At 54.9% G+C, this 20,819-nt stretch overlaps 1 protein-coding gene and 1 long non-coding RNA gene across 5 annotated transcripts in view; one reads left to right on the plus strand and one right to left on the minus strand.

Annotated features, from left to right (window-relative positions):
* Positions 1–20,819, minus strand: part of PEMT (phosphatidylethanolamine N-methyltransferase) — a 38,446-nt gene that overhangs the window by 10,670 nt on the left and 6,957 nt on the right. For all 4 annotated transcript variants that reach the window (XM_038186755.2, XM_027468912.3, XM_027468913.3 and 1 more), the window contains exons 3-4: positions 6,808–6,923; positions 345–490 (exon numbers count right to left, since the gene is read on the minus strand). In XM_038186755.2, the coding sequence (XP_038042683.1) occupies positions 345–490; positions 6,808–6,923 (262 nt within the window). The remainder of the gene's footprint in view (positions 1–344; positions 491–6,807; positions 6,924–20,819) is intronic.
* LOC119718417 (uncharacterized) lies at positions 776–6,523 on the plus strand. The gene is made up of 2 exons (XR_005269468.2): positions 776–1,270; positions 5,158–6,523. It is a non-coding gene; the product is annotated as an uncharacterized lncRNA (long non-coding RNA).

Below are 20,819 nucleotides of genomic sequence, written 5' to 3' on the forward strand. Positions count from 1 at the left end.
CCTCCTCCTCCTCCTTCTCCCTGCCATGCAGGTGCTGACCTGCTCAGGAGCTCTGCCCTTGGGCTGCTCTTTCTGCAGGACATTTGATCTCCGAGATAATTAGCCATATTTCTACGATTTCAGGCTCGACACCGGAGGCGATCAGGCCGGCTGTGCAACGAGCAGCTCCGTGCAAGGTGACGGCGTGGCTGGATCACGCTGCGGTATCACACAGCCAGAACAAACCTAACAGCTCCCCCGAGACAAGGAGGATGAAATTCCTACAGGGCTCTGCCCGGCCAAGAGACCCCTGTTGAGGGTTCAATGAACTTTCAGGTTCGGCTGCCGAATTTTTTCGTGCTTACCTAGGAAAGTCCCGGTGAATCCCAGTGCTAAGAAGCTGGAGATGACAAACAAGGTCCCTACAGCCAAGATGACCAAGCCTGAGCAATAAGCCCAGGGGCTGTCCAAGCCCTCCAGCTTCGGCTGGCTCTTCATGGCTTCTGTGAAGCTGTCAGAGAGACAACAAGGGCTGTTAATAACATCACCCCCCTCCGGGAGAGGCAGAGCTTTTGGGAGAGGATGCTGCTGGGGGAGACACTTCTCAGGGCCCTTTGACATTTCTCAGGATCCCCTTTTCCAGTGGGAGAAGCAATGGTGAGCAGCCAGGGCTTGACCTGGGGCACTTATTTTAACTCGCAACCCTTGGTGGAAATGTCTTGGAAATGTCCTGGAAATGTCAACCCCACCGAGGCACAATATGATGCAAAAAAAAAATAAATATAAAATGCACAAAAACGCCCTGGCAAACGCTGGAGGCTGCGATGCCTCAGCATGGGACCTGGAGGACTGGGGAACAATCCCCCGGGGTTATCTCGTGCTCCCACCCCCGTTCCTCTCCACCAAAACATTTTGCAGCTTTCGTGGGCTCGCCACGTGCCCAGGAGTGATTCACGGCTGAGGCCTGACAGTCAGGGGGAGGACGGGAGCAGCGAAAGGAAAATGCTGGAGCTGCGCTTCTCGGCTCCAGGCTTAGGCAGGCATTTCGGGTCTGACCTCCCAAACGCTTGTTTGCGAGCGTAAAATCCGTGACCCCCCTGTCCTGGGCCACCCGAACTTTGCCCAGGAGCAGGGCTTGGCAGCCCTGGCGCCTCGCATAGCTCCGGTGCGAGCGGAGGGCTCCAAACAAGATAAGGCTGTGATTCAGAAATGCCCGTTAATAACAGGCAGATGAGATAAGAGCCCCACGGAGCTGCGTGCAGCGCCTCTCCACATGCTGCTGACACACGAGGTAGGAAACTCGGAGCGTTTTTTGTTTTGTTTTGTTTTGTTTTAATGAGCACCCTGGAGGCTGAAATTCAAGCGGAATAACAGCACTCCTGCGCCCCTGGCCATCGCTGCCTGCCTCTTGCTCCTCGTGCTCCCCGCTCTGCGCGTGGAACAGACCCGGTGGTTTCAGGGCTGCCAGCTCGTGTGATGTTATCTGCGCTGCTTGGGAGGGTTTTTTTTCCTAACGTCCAGCTCTGCGAGCCTTGCAAATCCCTTGGTTTTCTTTGCTGCCCAAATTGGAGCTGAGAGTCCTGCCAGGGAAGCTGACAGAGCTGGGGATGCACCTTGCAAAGGCTCGAGGCCGGCTGGCGAGGCACTCGCCAAGCAAAGCCCAGGATGATATTTAAACCTTACGGTGCACAGACCCGGCTGATACCTCTTGTTTTCCTTGGAGCTCGTTCCTACCAGGTTTCCTACTCTCTGGGAGCTTTTAGGCCCCCACAGCAAGCCGTTTCATCCTTCAGCACGGACTAGAGCAAAGAAGCAAAACACAGAATAAATGTACTCTGCTGGGCAGGGAGCTGGAAGGAGCCTTGGAGAGCTCCTCCGTGACCCAGCACGCTGCCCTCTGCTCTCCAGGTTCATCCTGGTTTTGTTTAAAATCAGTGCTGACGGGAAGGCACAACTCAGCAGCCTCACAGCCCTTCCCATCGCATCCCTGATGTTTGTTTTTCAATAATAAAAGCGTCCCCTCTGAGGAAGCCCAAACCTGCGTCCCTGCTACCAGCACTGCCGGGGTTTGGATGGAAAACCATCGCCCTGAGGGGATGCAAAAAGGTGTGAGCAGGGAGGTGCAGGTATGGCGTGGTACTCAGAGGCTGCTTTTTTGCTCGGGATTAGCAGGATTAACGCTATCTTGCATCCTTGGAGCTCCCCTATCCTGTGCTCGTGACCTGCCTCGGCCTCGGAGCATGAGAAGCACAAAGGTGGCTTCGAGAGCACGAACTGGAGGTTTTGCAACCAGCACGTGAGGCTGTTTGCTTTGGCAAAGCCGCGTCCCCTGCTCCAGCTGATGCCATCCTCCCTTCTCACGGGTGGCAGGAGCTACCCTCAGCAGCACGCCCTGCTTCGTGCCCTGCTTCATGCCCTGTTTTTTGGCTTGCAGCTAGGCAGGGAGGCGTTTGCGCAGAGCTAACGGGCTGCCTTGCCCTGCAGTGCTGCTTTCCACCTTCCTAGACACACATTATTTGCATTAAACATGATGCGCGCCGGAGTTTTCAGCACTGGTAAATAAACCTTTCAAGCAATTTATGATGCCAGGCCACAACGAGCAGCACGGAGCCGTCAGCAAATGCAGTGATTGTGGCATCCGTGCGGGGGAGCCCCCCAGGGGCCACGGCTCACCCTCCTGGCAGGGGGAGGACGAGGCGGGCGCCGTCCCCGTCGTCGTGTGGCACGAGTCCCGCGGCCACCCATCTCCGGTCCCTTTCTCCATGTGCCTCTGAGTCACGTTCATCCCAGCGTTTATTTCTGGCTGTGCTGCAAGGCAGCGTCCCGGCTCGGCACCCGAGAGGATGCTGCTTGCAGCCGGGCTTTGTCCTGGTACCTGGAAACGCTTTTGTGCGCCGAGCGGAGCGAGTGTCGTGGGGAGGAGCTGCCCTCCTCCCAGGGCAGGGATGGATGGGCTGTGACCTACTTTAATCACATCCCCGGCTGCTGTCACGAGGACGCCAGTGACTGTGGGGTAGAGGGGGCCTGCGGGGTGCCCCCCAGCTTTGGGGAATGGAAATGGGGGAAATGGGGCTTCCCCCAGCATCTCCCCATGCGTACCTGCGGGTTTGCCAGCACAAACACCAGAGGCACCCGCTCCCTGTTCCATCCAAAAAGCCCAAATCCAGCAGCTTTGGCCCAACTGGCAGATTTGGCTGATTCCCCGAGGGGTGCAAGCAGCCCCGTGGCCACCTGCACAACCTCCCCGTCAGTGGGGTTTGCCCCAGGATGCCAAGGCAACCGGCGCTGCTTTCCCAAAACAAAGGGCGTTTGCTCAGGCACTCGGCTGTTGCCGTGCAGACGGTGCTGCGTGGTGGGAATAAAGCACATGAACTGGAAAAGCACTCTGGAAATGGCCCCGCAGCGCGGGGACGGAGGTGTCACACAGCTGGAAGTGGTTTTTAACCCGCAGTGTGCTCAGCCTCGAGGGCAAGGGGAATCCTGGGGGCACCGCTCCTCCCGTGGGGATGTGGAGGGGACCCGTGGCCAGGTTTGCACAAACAGGAGCTTATATTGCAAAAACAGAAAGTTAACCAAACCTGCAGCCCCAACGCATCCCCAAAAGCCACACAGAGCACGAAGCAAGCCTGGAGATGTGGTGAGAGAAGAGCTGAGCTTTTCAGCTCTCTGGGCCTCTCTCGGTGGCACACAGCGACCACGTTTTGTAACCCCTTCCCCACAAAGCAGAGCAAAGACCTCGTCGAGCAAACTGGGTCGCTGCCGCAGCGCTCCCTTCGGCCGATCCCCCAAATCAGCCTGGAAACTGGGCAAGTGCAACTGGGGCAGAAGTGGGACGGGGGCTGGCAGGCAGCGGGAAGCGTCGGGGGCGCAGGCGGCTGCGCGGCATGTCCCCGTCCCCGTGCTGGAGGCTTTGTTCCCCCTGGCAAAAGCAGGCAGCAGGGGGAAAATGGTCCAGCGGTGGCCAGCAGCAAGCACCGCTGCCTGCACGCCGCAACAAAAGACCTCGCTCGTTAAAAAAAAGAAAAAAAAAAAGGAAATAAAGCCTAAAACCATCCCGCCGATACCACCAGCAACTGTGAGCCCGGTCATCATCTTCACAGCTTCTTTTGCCAATAATGACTTTGCCTTTCTGCCAGCACTGGGGTGGGTGTTATTTAGGTCAGCTGGGGGCTGGAGCAGCTTCTCTCCCTGCCCGGCAGCGGGTCCGTGGGGGGCACGAGGTGTTTTGGTCCACCCGGAGCTTTTCCCAGCCACGCTCAGCCTGCTGCTGGCAGCGTGGGTCGGAGGGGACGTGGGCTGCTGTGGGTCACGCTCAGTTCCCATCATGAGCGTGGTGACAAAACGCTGCGATATGGAGATCGATGCCGTTTACAACACGCTTGTTCTTGATATCAAATCCAGGAAGTAAACAAGCTGAGCGTAAAAGAAGCGCACTACTGAATGACACCCGGCCCCTCCCAGGGCTGAATCGGGTCCCAGGGTGGGTTCTTTCTGTTGAAAAGGTGTTGTCCTTGCTCAGCCTCTGCAGGGCGTGCTTGGAGCAAAGGCACCACAACCCAGACACCCCAGGGGCCTCGCTCTGCATCTGCCAAATCCCCCTTTTGGCACACTGTGCGGGTGGTGCTGTTACAGCTTGGAAAAACACCCCAAGGCCCCAAAGGTGGGAAGCTCCCCAGGTACAGAACCACCTGCACACGCCTGCTGTGGGATGAGTAGTTTGAAAAAGCATACAAAGGGGAGCAGGGGACAGCTCCAAAGGCAGCACCCCTGGCTTATTGTACAGTCAGAGCAGGAAGGGATGCCAACAAGGTGGCTAAACCCAGAGAGAGACACGGGATGGAAATGTGCAGGAGGATACAGAGGGGCATGTCCCGTGTCACAGGGTAACAGCCATGAACACAGTGCGGGCAGGCAGTGCAGAAGTTCAGGAGTTGTTTTCCCTGATAAGAGCTCCAGTAAGAAGCTCCTGCTTCTTGCCAAACGAACATCATGAAAATCATCGCTGCTCCGGAGCAATTAAGGGTGCCTGCCTCGTGCGGTTGACTAAGCAGGTCCCCTCCGGTCACAGGTCACTCTGCATTGCTTCTCAGAAACACGCCGGGGCTGATAACGAAGCTCAGGGCTGGGAAGCACCTAATTGCTTAATAAGCATGGAATATTTCTTTTCTTACCACCAAGGTACCCCTTTGGATGGAAAAATGCATGAGAACATCACGGCACCGACCTGGGGACAAGATCGAGGAAGGGGAGGCGTCGGAGCTTGCAGCCCAGATGCCAACCTGCAGAATTTGTCTGCTCTTCCCTCCCCTGCCTCCACCTCTGGCTGGGAGCCTGTCAAAAATACAGCTGTGAAGAGGAAGCAGGTCTTTAAAAACAAAGGAGACCGCCTGTGGGCTCCCCAAGCGCTCCCCAGCAGCCCCTGCCCACAAAAACATCAGTGCAGCCGAGCAGAAGTGACTTGGAGAAAAAAAAAATGATTAAAGGGGAAAGTGAAAGGAAGAGAACTGTGCCCCTCCTGGTGGAAGCAGCCCTGAGATGGCAGTGCCCGCATCCACGAGTCCTCCTCTGGGCAGCTGGAGCCCAGTTTGGGGCTGGCTGCTGCCTTCATGTGTGAGCAGGGGGCAGGATCACGCCTTCCCAAACAGCACAGCCTCTCCTGGCTGGGGCTGTGGAGGGCTCACAGAGCTGGGGATGGAGCCTGAAAGCATCCCGTGGCTCCCAGGGGAAAGACTTGGAGAGCTTGGGGTGCAGTGCTGGGACAGCTCAGGACTCCTTGACCCTCCCCATCGGCGCTCAGCCCCCAGGAGCTGGGATCGTCCCCCCCATCAGCTGTGTTTTTAATTAAAGGCCGGGTTCAAGGCTTTGCACTGCTTCCCAAACAACAAGCAGCTGTGTCATCAGTGCCTGAGACTGCCGAGGCATTCCCCAGCGAAATCCAAGCGTGCCGTGTCACCGAGCTACGGGCACTGAGCCCCACACCGCCTGCACTCAGCGATGGCCACATTCACTGCGAGCTTTCTTGGGCTTTCTGAAACAAGAAACAGCGGTGACAAAGGCAGAAGGGCAAGGGCAGGTCTCGGTGTCGTTTCCAGGAAGGCAGAGCTCTTAAATACATGTGCAAATTCCAACCTGAGATCTCCGTGCCTGGGAAATTACCCGGAGTACTAAACAACCCATTAGCTCTGACCCTGGCATAATTGAATCTGGAAATTTAGTAGAGAGCCTGCCTCTCCTCACAGCGTTGAAGATAAAGCCTATCAGATCGCAGATAAATTGCTGGCATCGGGGAAATCGTCTGCAGCAAACCTCTGTGCTGCACTCAGAACGTCAGCGGACGTATTCCCGTGGTGGAGGGCGCATCAGTCACACAGCACTATTAGCACAGGGAGTGTTTAAACAGATCGCAGATAAGAGTTTGAAGAGGCTGCTCGCTAAGTGCACAGATAATCCCACTCTCCTGCACAGGAAATGGGGGTTTCTTAAAAACAGGCTTCATTTTGGTCATTGTTTTCACGAGAAAATTAAAGGATTCTGCTCTTGGGTACGTGCCCGCAACCTTCCTGCCACCCGGCTGCACGCAGGGCAGGGGAAACTGCCCCAAAAGAGTGGGGCAAGAAAATCCATGACACCCGATGGGTGCTGATGGTTTGCTCTCCTGCCCACAGCCACCTCGTTGCATCCCTCTGCCTGACTGGGGTGTTCCAAACCCTGGAATAAATCTGCTGGCTGAAGGGATCCGGGTAAAACCAACACGCTGGGGCTGGATTCAGTCCCCATGCCCTGTGGGGACACCTCTTTGGGTTTCCATACAAAGAGTTGGATCCTTACCAGTGGCTCCGCACGCAGTTGAGCATCAGGATCACAGTGCCCAGGCAGTAACAGGCGGTGTGTGGAGAGCCGCAGACCCGGCTGAGCGCTCGCGTTTTGTGCTCCCATCTCGCCACCTGAAGAGACAAAAGGAAAGAAAGGGGTGGTTGGGGGCGCTCAGCAAGGCTGAGGCTGCTCCAGGGCCATCGAAGCCAACGGGCTCGTGTGATGGAGCCTGGCACTGCTCTCCTGCAAGGAAGGAAAACAGATCCCAGAGCAGGGGACGGACCGCAGGGCCCCCCAGCTCTGATTTCCCAGGCTGGGACCTGCCCCCAGCCACGCAGACCCTACCAGGCAGGGGCAACCCCTCCCAGCCCTCTTCCAGAAAAATCTGCAGCGCTCTCCCCAGCTCCCAGCAGCAGGAGCTGACAGCCCCCTGCCCCAAAATGCAGCTGAAAAGGTGCCCCCTCGCCCTGCGAGGCTGCTGCATGCGGGTGGCTGGAGCCGCTCCCCAAATCCGCAGCTCTGGACCCACCCGAGTCATCACATCCCCAAACCTCGCTCCCAACCCGATCAGAATCCCTACAGCTGGAATGTTTTCTACCTTTCCACACCCTGGTGGAAGCCAGGGGAGCGTTTCAACATCAATTTACTCCTCCGACACGGCCGGCTCTTCGTTAGCTTCAAACACTCTCCGCTCCCTCGCACGGAGCCTGGGCAGCTTTGGGGGGCACCCACAACCCGGTTATTCACCCGTTCCGAGTGAATTTGGTAATTTAGTGGCTCTGTTGAAGCAGCGAGCAGGGAAGGGCGGCTTTGCAGGCACCGCTTTCTTCCCAGGCTGCTGCAGACACACAAAGTGTCGGTGGCGGAGGGGGGACAGCCGCCTTCGGGAGGGGAGCGAGATGAAAACCTCCGATAAGCAGGGCGCCGATTTCACATGCTGAGAGCTGATTCAATTAGTTATGCAATGATTGCTCCGAAATTACAAATCCACTCATGACAGAGAGAGCTGCTTCACTGCCTTTTCCTGGCTGGTATAAATAGTTTGTATTCTAAATTGAATTTAAAACACCGTGCGTCATGCTGCTGCTAAAACGGGAGCTGCTGTTTGAGCGCTGCGAGAGGGGAAAGAAGAAATAGAGGGTGAGTTACCACCTTTGGAAAGGAAAAGAAGTGACCACACAGGTGACTGAGTCACAGCCGAAAACCACGGCCGCGTGCCGGCTATCTCTGCGAGCCTCCTAATTTCCTCCTGGAAATTATTCTGGCGGCGTTTGCACGGGTGGCAGCTCCGGGCTCGCTCCGAGAGCTCGGCAAAGCATCTCAGCCGGTGGCAGAGCTGAGGCTGGAGGCCTCCAGGAGCCATCCAGGTGGCCTCGTAATTACCCTCGCTGCTACAAACGCTCGTCTGGGCAGCGAGAGAGCAAGACAGGGCAGAAGGAAGGAGCCTGTTTTGGAGCCCTTCGGGGCACCAGCTGGCTCCGTGCCGCTCCCGGTGCAGCCGAGCTCGTGCTGCATCGTGCAAACTCCCGGCTAGGAGCGAAACATCAACCTGTATTTGGCTGTTGCAGCCTCCAGATAGGACCCAGGACTCTTTTTCCAAGCACGCCACGAGCCCACGCATGAGTCACCAGCAGCAACGCTGAGCGAGAGCCTGCGTGGAGCCTTCCCGGGGGGCTCCTGCCAGGCCCCGCGCTGGTATTTCGGCTTCCGAACAATTAATTTGTTCCGGTTCTGGTTCTATTCCTCAAGCAGCTAATTAGTTCTGGCTCGGTTCTGCTTTTCTAATTTTAGTCATCTGCTCACTAATATTAGCTCTCCTCCGACCTATGGCTACGCAGCTGGCTTCATGGTTTTATGAAACCATCAGCCGATGTGTTTTTATTTACTGCGCCGTGGACGCAAGATGGTTTTGGCACCCTCCGTGGCTGCAGCTATTCCTGGCACGGTGCTTGCACCCCGGCCAAGGCTGGCAGCCCCTGCTCCCACCGCCGTGCACGGCATCGGGACGGGGAAATGGAGCAACACAAAGTTTCCTGACTTTACCCGGGGGTCAAAGCAATAGAAACTAAAAATAAGGCTCTTTCTCCAAAGCCCTGCGCTTTCACTTTAGGAAAACTCGCTGATGGCTGTAAGCAGGTTGTGAATGTTTCCCCCAAAGCTCGTTATCGGAATAAATCAGCGTGTGGATGTGGCTGCAAAGCCGGGTGGGCTCCTGAGCCCCGCGTTCTGCATTTTGGCAGGCTGCTGCTCCCAGGGCATCGCTCCCCCCGTGCGTAACGCGGGGCTGCCTCCTCCGAACACGAACCCAGCCATCTCCCCAACCGCCTGGGCAAGTGCGTAAACAGAACTGAAAGCACCGGCACGCATCCCCCGTGGCCGCCCTGCTAGGAAGAAGGAAACGTTCGGAGCTCTCTGTTCCTTTTTTTGGGGTGGGTAAACCTTCCCGAGCCACCTCGAGACGCGCCACAAATAGCCATTGGAAAAGCAATTTCATCTCACGAGCTTGCCTCCGCCGCTGATCCACGGGAAATGCTCTTTACAGCTTTGTGTGCATGGCAGACCATATCCTCTCATTAATATTTAGTATTTGTTTCAAGGAAATTGATTTATTTTTTTTTCTGTCTGCCATCCAAGGAAGCTGGCTTTTGAACGTGCTACATTTTAATTTGCTCAACCCCAGCTTTGAAACGGAGACTTTGTTCTGTTTCGCATGACTCCCCTTCTATATCTGGCTGGCCCCAGAGGTAGGGAACGAAACCAGACACCCCAAAGGCTGCTAATCAGCTGGCCGATGTCCTCACGCTGCCCCACAGCACCACAACACTGGGTGGGCTCTACTGAATTTAGGCAGGCGGCGTGCCTGGTGGGCTGGGATGGATCAGAAGCTCTCTTTCACAAAGGGAAACTGAGGCACTGGAGGGCCGAGGTGTGCAGCTGCTTCCCAGCTCTCTGGGATCAGGGTGGTGAGGCTGTGCCCATATCCTGGGAAATCTCAGAGCTGCTGCCCACTCGGGGAGATGCTCTGCCTGCTTCTGGGGATGCTCCTGCCCTGGTGAATGCACATGTCTGAGCTGGACGTAAGATGACAGTGAATAGGATATGTTGTCCCTCTTGTACCTGTCTCACAGTATTAAGGGTTTCACCCCACCATGTAGGGGCAAGGAAACAGCCCACTGAAGGACACAAAACTTAACCATTTCATGAAAAACCTAGAGGAAGAATAATCAGTTCCCCGGAGCATCTGTGCACCCCAGTACCAAGACAATGTGTGTGCACAGAGTGAGCCCTGGATGTGTCGACAATTCAGCTCAAACTCAAAAACCTTAAGACAAGAAAGACCTAAGCAATTTTTGTAGCTTTCCCCTTCAGCCTGATCTCTCCTGGGCCAGCTTCCCACGGATGCTGGGCTCCACGCTGCTGCTGGGTTTGGAAAGACCCCGACGTGAGCTCCGATGGCTCCGTGCGAACACCTCCTGCAGCGGGAGGCATGCCCCTGCCAGCTCGTAATGCCACGAGAGTGTAGGAAATCTGACAGTCCCCTTAATGCTCCTCCAGAGACCAGGGGCACCAAATCGTTCCCCTGCTATGAAAAATCAATTTTCTCATTCCGAATCCCTGAAATCCTTCATTAAAGCAGCATGACATTCCCTGCTCTCTGCCAGCACTTGGGTGCCAGAAAATGACCTTGCTTGCAGCTATTGCATTTATCTAACAGACAGGGAGAAAAGAGAGACGCCCGAGCACCCAAACTCTGACTCAGGCACTCACAGGAGTTACGTGAGAGCGGGGAGGACACCACGATGCGGGGCAGAAATAACCGAGCGGGCTGAAAGCACACGGACACCGCGGGGCTGGGAGCCCTGGGGCTGGCTGACCTTTGGCAAACGCCGAGCAGCCAGCGATTCTGGCTGTTCCAAGTATCTGCTGAGGAAATGAGGGTGGCCTGCCTGATCTCATCCCTCCTAACAAACCGTGTGTGAGCCCTCTGCAGCCAGCAGTGCTTGGGGTGGGTTTATTGGGCAGCGCTGGTTGAGCACCGGGGCCAGGCTGAGAGCTCCAACGTGGGCTCCTGCGGCTGCTCGAGGCACGTGTCCTGCAGCTCCTCGGGGAGAAAACCTCTGCTTTTCCAGCAGACTGCAAACCTCGGCAGAGACAGGAGGAGGGAAGCTGCAGGGCTGATCCTGGGGAGCATCGTGCCATCTTCCACAGGTGGTATTTCAGCCATGGAGCTGCTGTTCCCCTTCCAAAACATGGTGAGGATGCTGTGTGCCCATGCGCAGCCCCATCCGAAATGCCCGCCCCGGCACCAGGCACGGCAGAGGCTTTCCGAAGGCATGTGCTGCAACGCCCCGGGGACCAGCGTGCCACCAGCAGCAAGAACATGATTAGCGGGAGCTCTGGGCAGCGAAGGCAGGAGAAAAAGAACAGAACAAACCACGTTTTAATTTGTACAAGCTGGTAATTATAGTTGCTATCTGTCTGAAATCTCTATTGAGTTTATTTAAATATGTTCTCCATGAAGGCCATTCAGACAGGAATTATCAAGGTGTTGCAGCAGAGGAGATAATGCCATGCAGTTTTCAACAGATCAAGGGCTGATTAGGAGGAATTAATTAGCTGCTTAAACAGCCCTTGACTCGCTGCAGCAATTAGCCGTCCCCTCCCCTCAGTCACGTTCCTCGTGCAGCCGCGGCGGCGACACGAAGCGCCCGCCAGCAGAACCGCCAGCCCTACAGCACCGGTGAGCCAAGGATGTTTTTCATCTCCCGGATTTTATCAGGCTGGTCCTTCATCATCCTCCATCCACCACCTCTCACCTGCTACGAGCCACCAGTTCTCAGCTGGGCTCCGCCACCGGCATCGCTCAGCAGCCTCAGCGCCCCGTGCTGCCGCAGCGCTGCCTGCCTCCCTCTGCTGGGCTGTCCCCTGCCCAACCTTTTCCAGAGGCAGGAGGAGAAGCTGGTGCTCAGCCACGAGAGCCCTTTCTGCCCCACGGTCCCAGGCTGCCAGCTCCTGGCAGCGCCCCAGAGGGCTCAGCTTTGTTTAATTGCTTCCTCCTGCAGCTGTGGCTCTGGACCGTCTGATCCGGAGAGCGAGTTATTGCTCTGAAGGCTTCTCAACTCGCAGGCACTCAATTACGGAAAGCCATGAGATGGTAATGGAGCCCGAAAGCTTTTTAGCAAATGATTAAAGCCCTGCAAAGTTCCCCCACTAAGTACTGGAGCAGCAGCTTCCAGTTCATGCAATTAAAACGCTGCAGTGATATTAGAAGAGACAGGCACCATATTAAGAGTTTCGTGTAAGCTGTAAGGCAACATAAGCCAGAGACTTGGCTTGTAAATGCTTTTTTTTTTTTTTTGTAACACACCGAGATGAGATGTAGGTGCTTTCAATAGCAAGGGCTCCGCAGCCCTGGGACCACCAGGGATCAGAGAAGACCCGCAGTGGGGGCACAGAGGGTTTCCTACCACCCCGTTCCCAAAGCGCATCCATCTCAGGGCTCAGGTCACACCCTGGGGGTTTTGGGCACCCCAAGCCCTGACACGTGTCCTGGAAGAGGAGGACAGGGGGCCGCCCTGGGAGGCTACACCCATCAGTTTTCTCACTTTCCCCATCTGTACGATGGCAATAACAGCTGTCGGGGAGGCGCAGCCCAGTGGAAAGGCTTAGCGGGTCCGCGTCTGCCAGAGCTCCGAAAGGAAGACGTCGGTTCGACTCAAGAAGACTTTTCCATTGCCTTCCACGAGCCCTGGGTGTGGGGTTTTGATGTTTGTTCCAGCCAAAAGAAACAACAGCGGGGCTTAGGAAAAAAGCCTGCGGTATGCAGGCGGTGTGGGAACAGCCAGCTGGAGCAGCACGGCCGCACGCACAGGTGACGGAGAGCTCCGCGAGGACACAGCCACACGTTTGCAGGCTCTGGCTGTGGAAAGTGAGAGCATCCAGGGGCTAAAGACGAGAAATATCTACAAGGGAAAAGGAGGTCGAGCTTCTCCCCAAAGCCCAGGGGCGGGTTTTGTGCTGTCTGTAAGGCATCTGCTGTGGGGTGGTCGGTGGGGCTGGGGACGGCTCCTCTCCGGCAGCACAGGGCACGGCAGAGCTGCAGCACTCAGCTGTGCCAGCATGATAAACCCATCGCCAAAACGGGGGAGTCAAGAAGAGAAAATTAGAGCTGAAGTGCTCCTTCTGGTGATTCCTGCCTGAAGAAGCCGCTGCGCCGCAGGCAAGGGGTCAACGGGACCCAGGTTGAGGACTCCGACACGGGGAGAAGAGCAAAGTGCCTACGCTTATGGAGAAGTAGAAAGATGAGCGCAGAAGAAACCCAGCCTGCCTAAACCACGGAAGGGTTTCGCCTAAAAAAAATAAACCCACATCCTTCCCCAGGGAAAGTAACTGGACTGAAATGGCACAGGTCACCTCAGCGAACGGCCTTGAGGTGGGGAAACAAAACAAGCCGGCAGGTAAACAGATAAGGGTTTCGTAAGGACTGGGTACGCTTTACCTCAAAGCCATCCCTTGAGATTACCTCCACACGAGTCTTTACCTTGAATCCACTCATGATAAACAGCTAGATAATAAATTTCATTTCTCTAATAGTGTTTATGGGATTTGTCAGAGGACCATCTCATTAGCCGCCTGCAATAAAAACAAGTGCCCTGCTTAGCGTGCGCCGCGGCAGCCCGGGCCCGCAAATGTTCCATGAGCAACATCCTTTCCTCTTCAATAAAAACAAAACCGACATGGAATACGGGCCGCATTCGCTAGCAATTTCCAACACAAGATCTGAACGGCTTCTCCTCGAGGCAAGGAGCTCATGATTTATGGCCGAAGGGCTGGAAGCCGGCGGCAGGTGATTTCGCGTAACCGAGGCCGCGCTGCGGGAATTCGTCCTGGCAGCAGGAACCCTCGCGAGCAGCTCCCCAGGACAGATCTGGGAAGGATGATGCTCTGCAGCCGCAGGGATCGCACGGCCCTAACAGGCTCTCCCGGCCAACAAAACCCCGTGGAAAAAGTCTTAAGAAATAATGACTTCTCCAGAGCGCAGCATGGGTTGTGGGAGGCCCCTTCCAGCCCGTCTGGGATGGGGTGTGGATGGCCCAGCTTTGGGAGGGGTGCAGGGGGATGCGTGCCCTGATGCAGTAATGCATCCTAATAAAAGAGCCTCCTGAGAGCAGGGAAAGGCAGAGGCTGCACCTACACGAGGAGCTGGGGCTGTGCCAGAGCCCACAAGGATGCCGAGTGCTGCTGGGTGAGCGGCTCATGTGCAGGATGGTGAAGCATTTTCCCCAGGGGGGATTCTGCACGTTTTATTTTTGTCATCTTCCGTGCTCAGATGACTTGGCCCCCACCCTGCTTCCCATCGCACTCAGCTCCAACCAAACCAAGCCAGAGAGCCGCACGTCTCTTGCTTTCATACATTTTTGAAGCTCGGAGCAGTCTGCAGAGCAAAAAATTGGCTTCCCAATCCACCTGGAAGTGAAGGTGCGTGTCGGTCCCTCGCTGGTTTAACTGTTCTGCCCATCTCACGTCCTGTACTCGCTTGTTTTTTATTTTTTTTTCCCGTTGCTCATGCTCACGCAGCACTAAATAAGCAAAGCTGGGGGAAGTGCCTGAAGTGCTGTGCACGCAGCCGCTGCCCTGAACCCGGCCGTCCCCCCAGAAGACCCATTTCCAAACAAAGCGATCCAACAATAGCACTGACGGTGTTTGAACTGGCACCAGCACATAAAGACAGGCTCTGTGCTGCAGCACAGTCAGCGAGCGCTCGGTACAAATGCCACGTTAGAAGACAGCAAACGTCTCTCTTTTTTAAGACTTCCCTTCTATTTTTGCACCTCCACTCTGCTGATTTCCAAATCAGGCCCTGGGTCCCAGCTGATCCACAGGGCGAGTCCCTCTGAAGGCGCTGCAGACTTCAATACCTTGGGTTTGGTTTGAGATGTGGGCATAAAGCCTTCTGTCTTTGTCACAAAGCTTCCCCTCTGCTTTCCAAAGCCTCCCAATTACTGCTGCAAACCTGCAGCTTCAAGCACGATCGCAGTTGTAAATAAGGCCAGCCTGATCAAAAAACTGCTATCCTAGCCGGAATAAAAACGGACAGACTTCAGCAAACGCATCCAGAAATATCCTTTACCGAACCAAGACAAGCCTTTCCCGGTTCCAGCTAAAAGGAGATTGAGGTCACCCAACGACTCCGACATTTCTTGCAGCTCCTGATTAATTACAAAGACGCTGCCATAAAGCTACCCCGGAGGTGTCAGCTACTGCATGTGGCTCTTTGCTCTCCCCTGTGACCCACTGCAAGCAGAAGCATCTCAGGATGCAAACACAGCACAAACACAGCCCCACGTGCTGCCTGGGCTCTTCTGTTTGCTGTTTTCAGGCCCAAGCATCGTCTTTGCAGTTTGCTCTCGTTAATAGGCTTGCTTGGATTCCAGCTCAGCCCAGCTCATTACCCACCCCGTCGAACCCGACACTAATTCAGGATCACTCCCATCGCTCCAAATAAATAATAAAATTGCCTCCACGCAGGGGTTGTTTTCTTCCTCTCTCCCCCTAATGCAGGTCTGGTAGCATCTCGTGTATCTGTTAATGAAGTCCATTAGAGCCGGAGTTTCTCAGCAAGTAAAAATTACAATCATTAGCCAGTGACTGACGAGAAACAGCAACACCATTTCTGCCCAGGCTGGCAACAGCAGTACGCCGAGTACGCGTCCCAGCGAGTCGAGCCTTGCTCTCCCGGCACACGGTACCCAATGTTCTTCATTAGCACCGCTCTTTTTAATGGAGCAAGGCAGCGTCCTGCGGCAGGTCGCAATTACCCGCAACAATTAATTCAGGGAGAAACAATGACGGGCATCGCCCAGGCACGTTTTGCAGCAGGGTGGCCAAAAGGTGACACGGGAGAGGGTCGGGAACATTTTAAAGCCCCCAAACCAATCCGAGCGGGGGCCACGGTAGAGGAGACGTGACTGGCTTCCTCGTGAACCACTTTGTAATTTTTGTTTTAAATAGTAAAGAAACATAATGATTATTATTTTTTTGGTTGTGATGCCATAACGGCCAGGACCTGCAGTCTGGGACCAGGACTTCTTGTCCCATTTACACACAGCACACAAAGCTGGTCTGCTTCTCCCTCAGCCGTAGCCGCTCTCCTGCTGCCCTTTTGTGAAATTAGGGCTTAATTCCCTGGAATAAGCCTGCTAATAAGGCCTCCCAACACACCCATCCTTCTGGACAGCGTGTACCCGCTCGGCGCTCTCCCAGAGGCTCTGACGGGAGGGAGGAGGAGGAGGGGAGGGGGGGGGAAGAATAAATATGCCTGGCAGAGCACAAAATGCCACAGAAACCCTACACCCCTTCACAGAGGAGTGAGACTTCGCTGGAAGAGAGGTACTCGGTGCTCCGGGTACGGAGCTCTGTGGAGCGCAGCCGAAGGCCGAGGGCCTCCGGGCCTCCCGGGGCCTAGCGTCTCACGTTCCCTGCTCCGTGCTAAGCCTCCCCTGGGAACATCTCCCACAGCGCCGAGGACACGCATGTTTGTGATGCTGCTGGCGTCCCCGTGGCCAACAATAGCGAGGGACACTTCGATCTTTATGTAACGCAGGCGGCCGCGCGCTCCCTTCCCCATGTCCTCGGGGAGGGGACGTTCGCACCGCCTGGCACAACACACAGGGCCCCGGCCCAGGAAAGCCTTTTTTTTATTTATTTTTGATGTTTTGGGAAGAGGATGTAGCCTCTTCCCAATGGAATTTCCTTTTTTTTTTTTTAATTCAGTGCTTTCACTTTGTCCAGGCTCCAAAGGAGATGGAACAGTGCAGGTCTTACCAGGCATGTGGAGCTGCTCATTAGGCCAATGTGTGAGTGAAATCAAGTGAAATCAAGTGAAATAAAGTGAAATAAAGCTCGTAATAACCAGCTAAAGGATTAAACACAATAACCAACCCCTCAGGATTGCTGCTGTTATACCTGGGGCTCCTGTGGGTGCTTACAGAAGGCCCCAGCTGCCCCCACATGTCCCTAGGTAAATATAACCCAAAAGCCAAGGGAACCATCAGTGTCCCCCAGCCCAGCGATGTGCACTACAGGGGAGCTCCTCTGTTTTGAAGCCTCAAAGCCCAGTGCTACAACACATTTAAGCCCTACATATCATGCCCAACCTGGTTGGAGTCGCTGTGGTGGTTTTACCACACATCTGTACTGGAGCACAGGTCCCAAAAAGGACCCAAGACCCCCGCGCACCCGCACAGCGTGCCCTTGCAACACGGCTGCAGCTCCTGCTGGTCTCTGCTGACGGCTACAGGCAGGAAAATAATGTTCCTCAATTGGGCAATGCATTTATTTTGGCTTCCGAGTACATCCATCTCTGGAAAAATGATTGCACGCCACGGTCTTGAAATGAAACTAATTCATTTCTGCTCTCCAGCCTTGGGAATCAAATGAGTAACTCTGCAGTCATTAAAACAACGTCCTGGTAAAAATAAACAGGAAAGGGCACTTAGTAGGAATGCTTCGCAGTTAAAAATGCTGTATCTCAGCTGAGCTCATTCGGTTTTTAGTACGAGGAGCCACGCGTGCCCCAAGGTGCTGTGATCTGGGATTACTCCAGGCCTGTTACACACACACACGTAGCCGTGCTCCCCATGGCAATGGGGGGTGCAGGAGATGTTTCCATTGCCATTTCCATTGCTTGGCACACCTCGCAGCTTCCCTCTCACCACCGTGAGCATATAGGGTTTTATTATTTCACATGGACCCTTGTAGAAAACTTTGGCTCTCCCACCTCAGCACCATCTGAAATCCAAGACCAGTCTGGGATACCAGAGAGCTGGAAAGAAACCAACCTCCCAGTGCAATCCAGGCACAGATGGAAGGGTTTTTTCCCACTTCAAAATCCCCCGTGGGACTTTACGGATTGAGCACCTAGTGGTGGACTCACCACCGAAAACACAGCTCTGGGGGATGAGGCAGGAACAGAAACATCAGGGCCATGTGGGGCGATTTTGGGTCCCTTGTCTCTTCACTCGTGGGGAGGAGGAAGCTAAATTTGGTCCTTCTGAAAGGGGTATTTCTATAGCAAGGGGGAGGCTCCATCCGGAGGTGGTCACGGATAGCACCAGGCGGAGCTGATGCTGGATGAAGGGCAGGAGGTGAGAAAAGCAGGCAGAGTACCATGCAGGATCATAAAAGCTGCGTGGACTTTTTCCTTCCCTGAAAACGTCTTTGTGCTTTTCTGGCGAGGAGCTGCCACAATTACAGCTCCTTTTTATAAGCAAGGCACGAGGCAGATAATGAGCAAACCTCCCACCGCACAAAGGCGGCGGCGAAGGTGTTCTCCAAGCCCTGATGGTCAGGCTTTCCCGCAATGGCTGAATGCAGAGAAAATTGCTAAAGCCCATCTCTATTTCACCCACTTGAGGCTCACAGCCTGCTTTTTCTTCCCAAAAGTGCAAAAAAAAGGATCACACCGAAGTGAATGTGCCCACGCAGACTGCGAGTGAAAGCCCTTCAGCCAGCCAGACGCCGCTCGCACGCCCCGACCTGCAGAACGAGCCCGGCACTGAATCATCTGCTCTGGAGGAGTAAAATGGGGAACAAAAAAGGGTTTTCAGGGAGAAAAATAAAAAAACAACACAACAAGATATAGTTAAATCTGGACAACTGGGTCATGCACCGAGGAGGTTCGTGATTGCGGTGGTACATGGGAAAATGGAGAGCTCCCCACAGCCTTCCCCTGCCTCACCCCAAAATTCGCTGGGAGATGGGGGAAGTTTAACGAAGCCACATGCAGCTGTGTAAGCCTGGGGCAGCCAGCTTTTCTGGCAAGGAAATTCTTAATTTTCAAGTCAGGCAGCACTGGGGGGAGTGCAGATATTTGTTGAGCTGAGACGAGGCTCCCAATATTTACCAGGAACCGGTGCCCAGCTGATGCTGTGGCTGAGCTGCCCAGTTTCACCCACGAGGGATGTCGGAGTCCTCTGCCAAGTGTCACTTCCAGCTCCTTATGCCACGGGGGATAAAATATGGTTCGAAAGGAAAACGAGGGCTTTACTTCATGAGTTCGGCAAGGGTGGGGGAAAACCAGACGTAACAAGGATGCATTTTCGTGGGGGTGCTGACCCTAAGCGTAAGGCCCAGCTGACCCCTGTGCCCCAGCAAACCGAGTGTGTCTGCCTTTCCTCATCAAAGCAGCCTATTTTGGGAGATGCTGTCTTTCTGGGAATTGGACAGGCTTCTGCTAAACAGGCAGCCCCGAGGCATAACCGGAAAACACCAAGCTCGATCTACAACCGTGGCAGAAACACATCTGGAAAGAAGCCCGTGCACGTTTCCAAGGACAGAAAATGTCCTGATGCAGACTCAGGGCTCCGTAGCCCCCAGCCCCAAAACTGGGCACGAAAACTGCAAAGCCCCGAGCTGCCCTGGAGGCCTTGCTGCCTTCTGGGCTGGGTAGATAAAACCACCACCACTTTCTTTTTTCCTTTGTCCCGTGGGATGTAGGTGGTGATGGGAGAGCGTGTCTTGCTGCAGTATGCAGGATAGGGATGGAGGGGCAGAGAGGAAAGGCCTCTCCCAGCTCCAAGGGTCTATAAATAATCCTCTGCCGCACAATGACTTGGGAATCTCAGCTTCAATGTATTTTTTCATCTTTTGTGCGTGTGCTGACTTACTCCAGCAGGGCTGCCAGCATCCCGCAGTTTATTTTTAAAATGCTAAACAAGAAAAGTCCGGAATGCGCAACAACCCCTGGGTTCCTAGAGAAGCATGTGGCAAAAGCTAAAAAAAGGAGGTTGCTTTTCGGGCCATTTTGGCCACGATTCACGGGGAACTATGAGGTGAGAGGCAAGATCCTGACGTCAGTTCAGAGCAATGCTGAGCGGGCATCGTGTACCCAAGGAGAATCCTAAATTCCTGCGTGGAAATGGTTCAGGTGCCCAAGCATGGGCTGGGACCGGTGCACGGTGGCTGCTCGAGTGGGCTGGGCTCCACGATCCCCTTCTGCAGCAGGCAGCTCAGCCTGCGAGGATATAATAAAGACACTGCACGGCTTTTTGAGGAGGAATGAGGTTAAAAAACCTGGCTGGGAGGCTGAAGGGGAGAGGGAAGCGGTGCTGGGATGCAGGATGCAGCTCCCCCGCCAGGTAACACAGCTCCTAATTGTGGCACTCCAGCCGGCAGGCTGGAGGATGTGACCCAGTTTGGGCGCCTGTTATGTGGCTCACAGCGGTGCTGACACACTGCAAAGGCTAAATTTATCAGCCAGGCAGGTGCTGAGTTACGGGGCAGAGGACAGGGGACTCACAACAGGACGAGTCCCGGGGCGTTTGTTACGAGAACGGCCGGGGGAATCGATCCCAACGCGATTACAGCATCGCTCCAAAGCCATCACCACCCGAGTGGGCAGCGTTACCAAGTCACTCGGAACAAAATTGCCACTAAATGCTGTTTGAGGGGGAAAAAAAAAAAGAAAAAAAGCAAATCCTCGCTGTTTCTCAGGCATTGTAGGCAATGAAAACGGCTATTGCCGCCTGGTAGAGAGCCCAATTATGAATAATGTGGATTCTCTCCCCGCACAAAGGATGAAAGGGAACAGGGCTGGTGGTGACATTTTAAGACCGGAGATGTAAGAATGAAGCTGAGCCTCGTCGTGAGCCCAGCTCTACCCCAGCAAAGAGCCGCTTGCTGCAGTCAATTGCCTTGCAGCGTGGCTCGAAGCCCTGCTATTGATCTGGCATCTGCTCTGCGCAGATAACCATTGTCACCGTGCCACGGCTGCAACGATGGGATCTGAAAGCGCTTTCCAGAAGACGTCTGAGGGCTGTTTTCCTGCTCTTACCCACAGCTGCACGCAGGCAGAGGGTTTTTTTTCAGGGAGATCACGAAACTCTTGCAGATTTGCGGAATTTGTGGGCCCAAAGAGAGCATTAAATCACCCGCTCCAGCTTGCTCATCGACCCAATCCTTCAAACCCCAGCCACCCGCCCTGCACCGAATGCTCGAGCTGCGTGCAGGGCCCCCCTCCACCAGCA

This window comes from Anas platyrhynchos, chromosome 15 (assembly GCF_047663525.1).
Source record: "Anas platyrhynchos isolate ZD024472 breed Pekin duck chromosome 15, IASCAAS_PekinDuck_T2T, whole genome shotgun sequence".
NCBI lineage: Eukaryota > Metazoa > Chordata > Aves > Anseriformes > Anatidae > Anas > Anas platyrhynchos.